The 12,366-nt window shown below is 40.5% G+C and overlaps 1 protein-coding gene across 4 annotated transcripts in view; it reads right to left on the reverse strand.

The window, feature by feature from the left end:
• Positions 1-9,438, reverse strand: part of npnta (nephronectin a) — a 57,792-nt gene extending 48,354 nt beyond the window's left edge. For 2 of the 4 annotated variants that reach the window (XM_037764768.1, XM_037764769.1), the window contains exon 1: positions 8,938-9,437. In XM_037764768.1, the coding sequence (XP_037620696.1) occupies positions 8,938-9,008 (71 nt within the window). In that variant the 5' untranslated portion in view covers positions 9,009-9,437. Of the gene's footprint in view, positions 1-8,937 lie in introns of all 4 variants that reach the window. The other 2 variants (XM_037764767.1, XM_037764770.1) reach the window with 2 other exon arrangements.
• Positions 9,439-12,366: the final 2,928 nt, after the last annotated feature.

The following is a 12,366-nucleotide window of genomic DNA, read 5'->3' on the forward strand; positions in this document are numbered from 1 at the left end:
TGATGAAAACCCGAGCCGCATACTTTGAGAGGCTGGCTCTGAGATGTTACCTAAAATCTAGCAAAGTAAAAAATAAATCAGAAGCAGGTGTGTGTAGATCACTGAATAAATCCAATACGACCTGAACTGACTATGCAGGTTATTAGTTGTACACAGGAAACACTGTAATCTGGTTACAAAACAGAGGAGAGATTATCTTGATATACTTCTTTTACACAATGGATTCCTTCTTTTGTGCCTAGATGAGAGAGTGAGGTTGTTGCTCAGTATTCAAGGCACATCCTTTGCCACTATCCCTGCCTGTTAGTGTCTCTATGCCAAGATGAGGAAATGCTAATGCTTGGCCCCGCTGCCAATCACCTCTTTGGAAAAAAAAAAAAAAACCCCGATGGATGCTAAGTGAGAGTGGCAGATCCAGGGAAAATGTTTGTCTGCTGCCTGGAAAGCAGGGAGGTAGTCAGGCAGGGAAAAACTCCAAGTAGGAGAGGAGAGGAGACTGGCGGTGCATACATATTAAACACTAATAAAAATAAAGAAGAGTAAAAATATATATTATGAATAGAAATAGAAAATACGTATTTGCCTGACCTATAAAAACAGCAAGATATTGCACGTTTGCTGAGTTGTATTGACTCAATATACAAGTAATAAATAAGTATGGGATTAAATATGTACAAAGGAATAAACTAATGCCGGGTACACACTACGCAAAAATCAAGCAGATTTTGGGCCTGATTCCACCCTCCGACAATCGTCAGCAAGGCTCCGATGATTTTTTGATGGATCTAAATGTTATCCTTCCAGATATTCCTGTCGTGTGAGCTATAAGAGTGTTTTTTTACATCCCTCGATATCTGCTTGGAAGTCTATTCTGGCTGCACGATTTCAAATCATAAATATTAAACATGTTCAATATTTACGATGGGATATCCTGTTGTGTGTGGGGGAACCCCGAGGACAGCCGATGACACCATCACGTAGGAAAGAAAGATAGCCAATTGTGAATTAAGCTGACTTAAGCGGAAGGACAACCACCGCCGTCATCCGCAGCTAATGCTTTAGGTAATTCAAAACACAAAGCATAAAGTAGTAAGATAGGCCTCAGAAATGGAGGACCTACTTGTTGATTTGTGGCAACAACACAAGTGTTTATTTAACATGTCTCCATGACTTCATCCATCCATCCTTCATGAATTTTCAGTACAAAGTAGAGCAAAAACTAACATCACTAATCCTTCCTGCCAGTCGTCCGCCATGTTTGTTTGCACTAAAGTCACGTTTGAACATGAAAGATTGTTTTTTAGTCGGGATTCTTGATGTTCATGAATGAATCTGTTAGTGTGTGATGAGCTGTTTTGGCCAAATCATTCCTCCCGACACACTATAGGAGCAAAATTGTTAAATTTATCATAACATGTTCATTATGTGTTGGGTCTCTCACATTTTCAACATCTGTTAAGATTGTAAATATCTTTTAGTGTGGGACACTAAGCTGCAGATGGAATGTAAATATCTGTAGTATATACAGTACAAAGGGAGCAGATGAAATGTCAAAACGTAATGTCAAACTGTAAAAACATCTGTACAGTGTACAATATATACATAGATAAGTAGTTCTAATTGTAAGTATTGTAGTGCTGAGGAAGAGGAGAGGAAACACAAGGAAAAGGAGAGGAGAGGAGAAGAAAGGAAAGGAGATTTAATGAAAAAAAGGAACGGAGAGGTCTGGACAGCAGCTAGGTTTGGATGCCACTATCTCTGCTGGTGACATGCACCCACCCACAAGCACATGCCCAAATATGGCACCTGCTGTCCCTCCATACTGTAAACTACATAAAGCATCTCAGCCTGTGGCAAAACTCACTTCATTTGCAGGATGGTGGTGACACATTTAAAAAAAAAAAAAACACACACACACCCAACAACCTCCCATGACATTTCAGTGATTTCCCCCTGATGATCTAGTACACTCTTTAATGTATTCATGCGGTAATTATCATCTTAGAATATGGAGGCATCATGTGGGAAGAGTTTATGCCGCGACGGCGCACCTGCTCCTCCTGTAGAACCCAATGGTGTCATTTCCTGTGCAGTTATATGACATTACAAAGCAATCATTGCATCGGATGACTCCCGGCAGAATGCTGCCCATGCCAGATCACATTTAACAGTTTACAAAATATTCTGTGGCTTAAATAGATGTTTTGATTTCCAAGGCTCCATCAACAGTCCAGGTTTATTGGCCTCAAATAAAAGCTCTTTTCAAATACCAGAATCTCTGCCATAGCACTAGTCTTGTTCCTTGATCTCTCAATTTAGAAATTGATTTTTTTTGTTTTGTTTTGTAACATCAAAACTAATTGCGTGACTGACGCTTGTTATTCTGCCAGCTCTTCTTCGCTCGCCTATTTCTTTATGTCTCCGCAAGTTGCTTTTAAAATCACATCTAATGGTGTTGATAGCCAGATGTTGTTTAGATAACTAATATGCCGCTAATAAGTTTCAACTTCACAACGCCGGCCAATGTAGTCATCCTGTGCAAAGAGATGTGATGGGAAATGTCCTCATTTGGTATTCACATTATTTTGTCCATTCGTTAAGAGCCAAAAATTCACTGGTTCCTACTGTTAAAACGTGAATATCTACTGGTTCTCTCGGTCCTCTATGATAGAAAATTGTATATATTTGGGTAGAGCTGCAACAATTAATCAATTAGTTGCCAAATATTAAATTAATCGCCAACTATTTTGATAACCGATTAATCGGTTTGAGTAATTTTTGAGAAGAAAAAAGTTTAAATCCTCTGATTCCAGCTTCTTAAATGTGAATATTTTCTGGTTTCTTTACTCCTCTATGACAGTAAACTGAATATCTTTGAGTTGTGGACAAAACAAGACATTTGAGGACGTCATATTGGGCTTTGGGAAACACAGATCGACATTTTATAGACCAAACAACTAATCGATTACTAAAGAAAATAATCAGCAGATTAATCGACAATGGAAATATTTAGGGCTGTCAAAGAGTTAACGCGATAATAACACGTTAACGCAAATTCTTTTTTTACGCCACTAATTTCTTTAACACATTAACGCGATCGTTCTTTTGACGATTGTAGCGGGCTCAGCTTAAAGAATCCATTGGTACCAGCCATGTCATACTAGCTTGTCACGAAGGAGGTAATTAACGCTCCAAACTTATGCTAAATTTTAGCTAGGAAAAACTGGCATGGCTATTTTCAATGGGGTCTCTTGACCTCTGACCTCAAGATATGTGAATGAAAATGGGTTCTATGGGTACCCACAAGTCTCCCCTTTACAGACATGCACACTTTATGATAATCACATGCAGTTTGAGTCAAGTCATAGTCAAGTCAGCACACTGACACACTGACAGCTGTTGTTGCCTGTTGGGCTGCAGTTTGCCATGTTATGATTTGAGCATATTTTATGCTAAATGCAGTACCTGTGAGGGTTTCTGGACAATATTTGTCATTGTTTTGTGTTGTTAATTGATATCTAATAATAAATATATACATACATTTTCATAAAGCAAGCATATTTGCCCACTCCCATGTTGATAAGAGTATTAAATACTTGACAAATCTCCCTTTAAGGTACATTTTGAACAGAAAAAAAAATGTGCAATTAATTTGCAATTAATCACGATTAAATATTTTAATCTATTAACAGCCCTATTTTGGGGTTTTGGAAGCAAAGGAATTTGTAAACATCAACTTGACACTTTGAAGACCAAAACCATAAGTAGAGAAAATAAAAGGCTGATTAGTTGCAGCCCTATTCTTTGTACATGCATATCCAAAAAAGATCGAGGTTGATGAAATGTAAAATTATCATCATAATGGAAACAACAGACAGATGAGGCAGCCATAACAATCAGATGGAACCGAGAAAAAGTCTATTTTGGCAATTGAATGTAAGATTTCTAGTTGTTTTTCCAGTAGCAGGAAATGATAATGTGGTAGAGCTGATATTTTCTTTGCCCAGAGGATTTTAACAAAAATAAATATATATCTATACTGTATATATGAAGTTTTCTCAACATGCCGGGATCAGAAGGGCACGACATTTGACTCTGAGCATATGACGTTAAGAAGACGATGAACAAAGGAGGAGAGTTTGAACTCCTACGGGCTCCCAGAGGATGGTGGGCGAGAGGTGTCTAGGGGCAATAAGGAGACAGGGACCTCATGAGATTCAACTGGTCCTGCTTTATTGAATCAAATAGTTTCCTCTAATTCTTTCTCCTCTACTCTTATACATATATACATTTCCATATATATATATATATACTGTATATACGCACTCATATAGTGAATATGGAATCCAGTTTCATGCTCTCCGTCCTCCCTTCATGCTGAATTCAGCCGGAGGCAGTCGTGTACCGTAACGCGCTCTGAACTTGAAACTGAAGGTTTAATACAAGTCGCCCGCTCACCGATTCATCACACCAACACTGCAGCAATAAACATTTTCTTAGAACATTCATGGCTTGAAATTGACGATGAATCTCAATTAACGATGGGAGTTACAGTGACGCCACACAAAAAAAGAAGAGCATTTTGTCAGATACATCTTGTCCCAAGTGATATTCTACTGAGCAGGAAGCTGGCATATCAAATGGACTCGAGCATAATACCTGTATTTATTACCCTGGGGCTCTGAATAATGATCCCAAATTACACTAAGCCTTGAAGGAACTCAAGCAGATAATTATTACCCTTCACGCATGCCGTGTGACACCTCTTCTCAAGCACACACCATCAGACAAGGTTCTTCCAGGAGAACCTGAGAGGTTGATATTCACTACGGGGACGCCATCCGTCTTCCATTGTTTTACTAATGGATACAGAGCTGGCCGATATCCCCTTCCTGACAGTGAAGAGCAGCGAGTCCATCGCTCAGAGGAGCATTGTGGGGTGTAGCATGATAATCAGGACCATGAAGGTATATAATTTAATCTATCTATCATCCATCCATGAAATCATACTGAAGCATGCAAAGCGTGCCCGTTGAATGGATTTCTCTCACAAACACCCATAGTTGTTGACGGCTGCACTTGTAGCATCCTGGTGTGAAAGACTTGCTCGGACCTGCCGGGCTCAGCTGAAGGCATGAGCTTGTGGAGTGAAAAGGTGTCTGGCGTCTTAATGAGCCACCTCGGCCACACGCGCTGCCAGATCTGCACGCAGACTGCCAAGTCTATCACATTAACACTCATCGCCATGTGGGATATTGACTCATATGTATCTGAGGTAAAGATTTAAAGTGAGAAATCAGCTGGCCTATTAAAATAAATAATTTTCCTTACAAAGAAGACATATTGGAAGGTATTCACTGAGTGGCCAAAAAAATAAAAACACCTGCATGATGTAATGCAATGCAACACAATAGCTCTGCAATAAACGCTACTAAAATGTCTTTGTTGACACTTCTGATGTAAGAATATGTGTTTTGACTCCATGCTGTGGCACTTCTCAGGCTGCACTTCAATAGAGCACCATAATGAAAGATGTCCCCCTCATTCACATCTATGGAGGAGCAAAATGTTGGAAACATCTTGAAATATAATGCAAAGCAATACCTTCTTTTACACTATGTTACATTGCTTAGACTTTTTTGTCCTAAGTGGCTTACAATAAGTGCATTCAACCTCCGTAGGAACAAGAGGTAGATGTTGGCAACAACTGTAAGTGCACTCGTTCCAAACAAACCGCTAAGAGCATGTTCAGTGCTGCAATACAAGCGCTAATAGGATGTTTTCTTCTAAAGGGAATGAAGCGCTTGTAAGTACTAGCATGGCATGTCTACAGTAGATGTAGCCTGAAAAGGTTTTTTACAGCAAAAGACTCTGTTGTCCTGATTCCAGTTGGTTTATTTCACCGCTGTGGGATTCAACACCACCGACTACAGACTTACAAATTAGCACAGAATCAAGTCCGGCACAGTGTTAACATTTAATAAAGCTGTGGTAGACAGTTTTACTGGAAAGGGCAAAAGAAAGCTTCAGTATTTGAAAATACAGCCCTCCTCCGTCAGCTCTCCCCTCTCTGTCCTCAGCCTGCCCAACCAGACAAGCACAGGCGTAAGCATGCGCTTCAAAAAAGAGCCTCAGACCACTTGAATTACAATATGCTAAAAGGTTATTATGATTTTATTTTTGCCCATTGACGCCCTTATATATGTCTAACCCAGTTTTAAATCACAAACCTTGTATTTATTACAGGAGTGTTGAAAAGCATTACAAAATGTCTGGTCACAGAGTTTATTGTGAAACAGATTGTGCACACAAGCTGCCTAACCTTGCTGCAACTCTCGCTACTCCCTTTCTTTCTTTGTATAAGGGACACAGCAAAATGTCAATGTCTATGCCGGTAATACTTCAGTTCCATACTAGGCTGTTATGGTGACCAGTGTAGGTTTAACTGTCCACGATATTTCAATACAGTGTATAGTTTCTCAATTGATTTCCAATAACTCCCAATCTGTCCTGTTTGCTGAGTGAGAACGACAACAGAATAGCTGGAGAGAAGTTATGTTAGCCATAAACTGAAACGCTGTATGCTGAGTTTTTCCACCGGTATCTGATAAAGTTCATATGTCTTGTTTAGTGAGGTACAGCACTTGAATGCATGTTTCTCAATAAAATACAACGCTGAACAGTCGGTCAGTGGAGTCTGACTCCATTTATTGTTCACGCTCAGAAAACATATGGCAAGGTTACGCTTTAAATCTCTTCTACGACTCCTAATAAAGATGTCGGCACACTCTTCATTACGACGTTGTGACAAACGCTAGATGTTGAACACTGAGAAATCTATAAATGTATTATTTTTCTACTTCAAACTGCCTGTTGGGCTACCCATAAAATGTGACTTCGGCAGTATTTTCGCACTCATTCTCAACCCCTGAAAGCCCAAATGTGGGTCTGCTATTACAACGCCAACACAACCTGGCACCAGTCCACGGCTTTGGATTATTACCGAGGAGGTCTGGTATGTGTTGCTTGGCTGAGTTGGACTTTTAGTGACATCACTAGGGAAGAATATCCTCTGCTGCATGTGTTCCCTTTCATTTAGGCGTCTATGTTACATGGCAGGAAATTGGCTCTGTTGGAATAAAGAGTGGCAACAACAACAGCACAATGTTTTTAGCTGGTAAATGTGCGCAGCTCTGGGAGAACAAAATGATCTTGCCAATGATGCCCGTGAAGGACCCTTCAGGACTAGATGGATAAGCCTGTTAGCAACGCTCTCTAAAAGGCAATAAGTAAGAGAGAGCAGGTAATAAATGGCTTTTTTTTTTTTGCTTGTGCTTGGTCTCAGGGGATATTCTCTCAATGAATTAATATTGAGGCAGAGACTCAGGCCCAGGCAAGTTTATACCCATAAAAATTGTCAAATTATGGTCATGGTGACAAGCCACTCCATCAGCAGGGATGTTAATAATGTGCTGCTGCTGCTAGGTTAAAGCAAATGATCATTACACAAAGGCAATGCGTGAAATACAAGTTAAAGCCGCCAGACCGTGGCCCGTCACACAGACATTAGCCAAGGTGATTAAGAAAAAAAAAAAGAAAATAATAATATTATATGTGCTCAACTCACATTTTCTGTAATATTTCTGCTTCATTCTCTCACACACACTTTTACTTCTCGCTCGAACCTTTGATAACCAAATCGCTTCTTCTGAAACACTTTTGAACACAGCAGCAAGAAAGTGAATTGAATTGAAAGAGCAGAGGAGGAGAAAAACAAGTCTCTATACCTCCAGATGTCAGAATCTATCAACAAGCAGGTGGAGTGGCAGTCAGTCTAAAAGAGGGGCTTTTTTTTAAATGCAGGCACACTATTTCAATAACAAGTAGTTCCAATGATCTTCAAAAACTTTTTTCATTCATTTGAATATTTGAAACATGAGAGAGGATCCTGCTTTGGGGGCCGAGGCTGTTTGACAGAGATACACGAGGAAAAATAAAGTACAATACTTGGCTGCATTCTCTGCTGGAGATGCAGGAAATTTGGCAGTATGAGTCTGTGTGTGTTTGTGTAACTCTCTCGCTGTTTGGATGGTTTTCAGTCCAATTTTTACTCTGAGCTCTAATCCAGCTCAATATGACACAGAATAAGAGGTGGAATAGTGTCGATTTTACACACCTCTTTAAACTCACAAATAGTGCAACAAATGAGTATTCTGCAAGTGAACATGACTGGAGCAAACACATTTTTGGAAAGATGTTTTTACATACTTGTTTCAAAGGAATGGCCCAGGGTTACAGCTAAATTACAACTTGGTTTTATGATGCATGGTTGTAAAAAGGTGGGGGAAAGAATCCATCCATCTTATCATGTTCATTAACTCAGATGCACCTATAGGCAGATCCAAATCTCGGACACACATGCATTCTTTGGGGTCTGGCACATTCTGCACACCTCCAGTCTGCACATACTTCATCAGCTTCGTGTTTGAACATGAAGCACCGGGCAACGTGCTGTCACATCACTTTATAATCAGCCCTGATATCTGCACACTAAGACAAGATCACCGCTTGATGGAATATTTGCACATGGAAACAGTGCTGCTGCTGCTGCTGCTGCTAGAACAGCAATGTGTGCTCTGTTTGGATGCACTTCTTGGATTATTACTGTTTGCATCATAACAATAAAAGTTATATAGATAATAGACTGGATCACCACGAACCAGCTTGGCTTTACGCACAGGAGCGCGCACAATTTTAACAAGAGCAACATGTTTTGCAACCACTCTCCAGCAAGTGTGCTATATCTTTATAACCAAAGGTGCAGTCTCTTTCTTCAGAAACAGCCGGATTGAAGTGTGATGCAAGATCTTAATCAAAATCACCGTTGTTTCACAAAAGCATCGGCTTCTGCAAATCATGTGAACCATGTGCACTTACCTGCCGTCAAAGTCTGCACTTGCTCCAAAGCAGCAGCAGCACAACAACATCAACTTTATCCATAAATCCATGATAACGCGCCCACGCTGCTTTCCTGTTGTTCTGCGTAAATCCAAAATCGCCGGTTATAGGAAACCGCGGAGGAAACAATCAGACAGCAGAGTTTGTGAGGGCGCACAGGTAGGAAAGGTCTGCTGACGTCCTCCCAGACTGTTCATGTGCGATATTCAGGAGGTGCAGGAGTGGAAACCAGTCCGAGTGACCCCAATGTGTGTGAGTGAGTGTTTGTGTGTGAGACGCGCACAGCTCGCTCTCTCGCTCGCTCTCTCTTTCTCTCTCTCTGTGTCTCTCTCTCTCCTCACAAGTTCAGTCAGCCAACAGCACCCACTGCAGTCAGACCTCGTCTCCTCGTCTCTTTTAAACAACCAGCGGTCAATAAAACATCGCGGAGATCCAGCCGGCAGCGCGTGTGGGACTGTACGTGTAACGTCATGACCCGCGCAGCCTAGAGGAGGAAGAGTCGCCTCCAGATGCGCGTGCTTTTGGAGATGCCTTAATTAATTGCGCAGCCTGCTGAGGCACGCAGGTGCATCGGCCACCCAGGTAGATATGGTGCTCAGTGCTCACACACACAGCAGAGACGACGCAGTGGAAATTACTGGGGAGGACAAAAAAAGATCAGTGGCACAAAATACAAAATGAGCGGGTTTGATACTCTTTCCAGAGTGTACTTGAATACGACTTTTGTTGAACCTGTAATTATTGTAAATAAAAACACTAAGTGATATGGCTTTTGATTGAAATTGGGTTTTTTTTGAGGGTTTTTTATGGCATAATGAATCCAAACAGATTCTGTCTTTTCTTTGTGTCAGATATTTCCTCTATTGCATTATTGTTAAAAAAAAAAACTGCACTTAAAATCCTACTGTGCACATTAAGTTGTTAAGTTCAGCATACCTACTACCATAATGTTAAAAACATGGTAAAGGCACAAAACGTGTGCTGACATATTCTATCCAAATGCCAAAATCATGAAATACCTGCTTTTCTTGAATGCATCCCATACTTTGCACAACATCTTGAACATGATGCACCCTATATGAAATTGCTTAGTCTTTATTATTCTTATTCTGCAACTTGAGGTTAAGTCTGATTCTATTCAACACGTTCTCATCCCAGCCGCAGCTTTGTTGCACCCCTTGGAGTCACTTTAGGTTTAGGCATCCAAACCACTATTAGGTTTAGGAAAAAAACAACATGATTGGACTTAAAAATACAACATTTGTACAGTGAAAATTAAACTTGAACATTGATCAGAAAATCAAACGAAGGAACTGCTGAACTTAAGGCGGGGGACACAATTCCCATTCATTGTCTATGTAAGCAGTCGTGCAATGCATTCTGGTAGCGTTGTATTGCCCTTTGAGAGAGAGAGACCAACACAGTTGGCTGCTCCTCATTTGCATAAAATGTGGCTTGAGGCTACTTTACACAAGTCAGGGGCGTCCAGCACAACTCTCCACCTCTGGAAACTCCCGACAAACTTTTAAACTAACCGTTGTCAATTCTATAATGAGACAGATTCAGCAACTGCATGGCTTATTTCTCACTGAGAAAACAGTTTCTAAACGACCCGCCATGTTGGTTCCGGTTTGAAAGCTGCATGAGAGTAGCAGTCCACAAGTGAGGCGTTCGTTCAATCATGTGCCTATAGTGGCAGCCCATCAAACGTACAATGCTGGGAAGTGACGCAATCCCTTGCATCCTCCTCTGTGTACATGTAACATCAGTGTGTCTTTTCGCTCTTTAAACTGCATCACCACGCTACATCACACTTTCTCTGAGCATTTTCTGTTGCTGCAGATGGGTTTATATTGTAGTTAATAGAAAGCAGTGAGTCTCATACAGGAGCTAAAGGGTGCCTTGCGCGGCGGTATCACACGCCGACAGCCGTGACAAAGCCTCGGTATTTGACGCCCTGGGAATGAGAACAGACTGTTATATTAGTAGAGTGTAATTATCTGCCTGTAGCACAAAATTCTGGACCCTGTACATTCTCTATTGGCCCTGCCCGCATCCACGGCTATTAATCCCCCCCCCCCCCTAGTCTTACGGCCCTGACGCAAAGGCAGCACTTCGTATTGAAAGTCTGGTGAATTGCTCCTCCTGTCTGGGGGCAGAATTATAAAGGTCTGCCTTATTTTCAGACTTCTGCCTCAAGAATCAGAGACGTCAGTCAATAAAATAGTTCTCCATTAAGAACTCAATGGAATGAAAGTGGTGGGGGTGGGGGATGACAGGGTAACTAAACGGCATCATTTCCAGTGTAATGGAGCAGGAGATGGATGAGATGAAGGTTTGATATGATTAGCCTACTGCGGCTTGTTCACAGTCACCGCCATCTTTTGATACATGGCACTGTTGCCTTGTTACGCCCCGTCTCCGACTTGATAATAAATCTATGCGGTGGCTCAGAGGTTTGACATCTCTAGAAGCATGTGATCGGAGAAATGCCGTTTGTGTATAATTACACTATTAATCACATTATTTTTATGACTGGACTGTAAGAATGTATTTCTATGATGATTTATTACATTTAAAAACTAGTTATGGGTAATTATAATTATGCCACATTACTAATAATATAAGGAGAACTAAGACTGATCATATGAAACTTAAAGGGTCGGTTCACACAAAACAATATTGTCTCACTTATCCCAAGTGGTATTTAGCCATGCAAGGTTTTTCAGTTTCATCTCCTAAAGTTTGGAGATCTCTAAGACACAGTTATTTTAGTTAGGATTTAGTTGAATGTAGAAGCAGTCTTTCATTTCCAGAGGAATTATCTTGAGAGAGAGCGGTTCCATTTAAACCTAAATATTCATTTATGGTCGTTTATTATAGGAAACGTATTTTCTTATACTGCGTGTTGATTTGCATGCTTGTTTTTAGAAAAAACATTCAGATTTCTTTGTATATTCAGCTCACCTGCTGTGTATGAGACTCCTTATTAGAAACTAATTTGAATTAAGAAATTGTAAGGAGCACAAAATGAACACTGAATCCACAGTATTTTACCTATAATAAATGCCATTTCAGGAAACGTCCAAAGAAATTATAAAGGAATTAAAGTTAACGCACAACAGTTAACGCTCAGCGAAAGTGCTGTGGTGACGTAGTTTAAAGAGGGAAGGAGACAGAGGACGCTATTCGTGTCCTGTGCGTTAAGTTTCACCTTAACGTTACAATCAGCTGTTCGTTCATGTCCCGTATTCACAACGCTAAGTCATTTTTTCACTGTATAAACGTAGTAATTTTAAGCCAAACCATGTTGTTTTTTCCTTAACCTAACTAACTGGTTTTGTTGCCTAAACATAAGCAAGCATTTTTGGTTAATTTACAACATTAAGCACGTGTTTACTTCGACCG

The sequence above is a fragment of the Sebastes umbrosus genome, chromosome 3, assembly GCF_015220745.1.
Source record: "Sebastes umbrosus isolate fSebUmb1 chromosome 3, fSebUmb1.pri, whole genome shotgun sequence".
Taxonomy (NCBI): Eukaryota; Metazoa; Chordata; class Actinopteri; order Perciformes; family Sebastidae; genus Sebastes; species Sebastes umbrosus.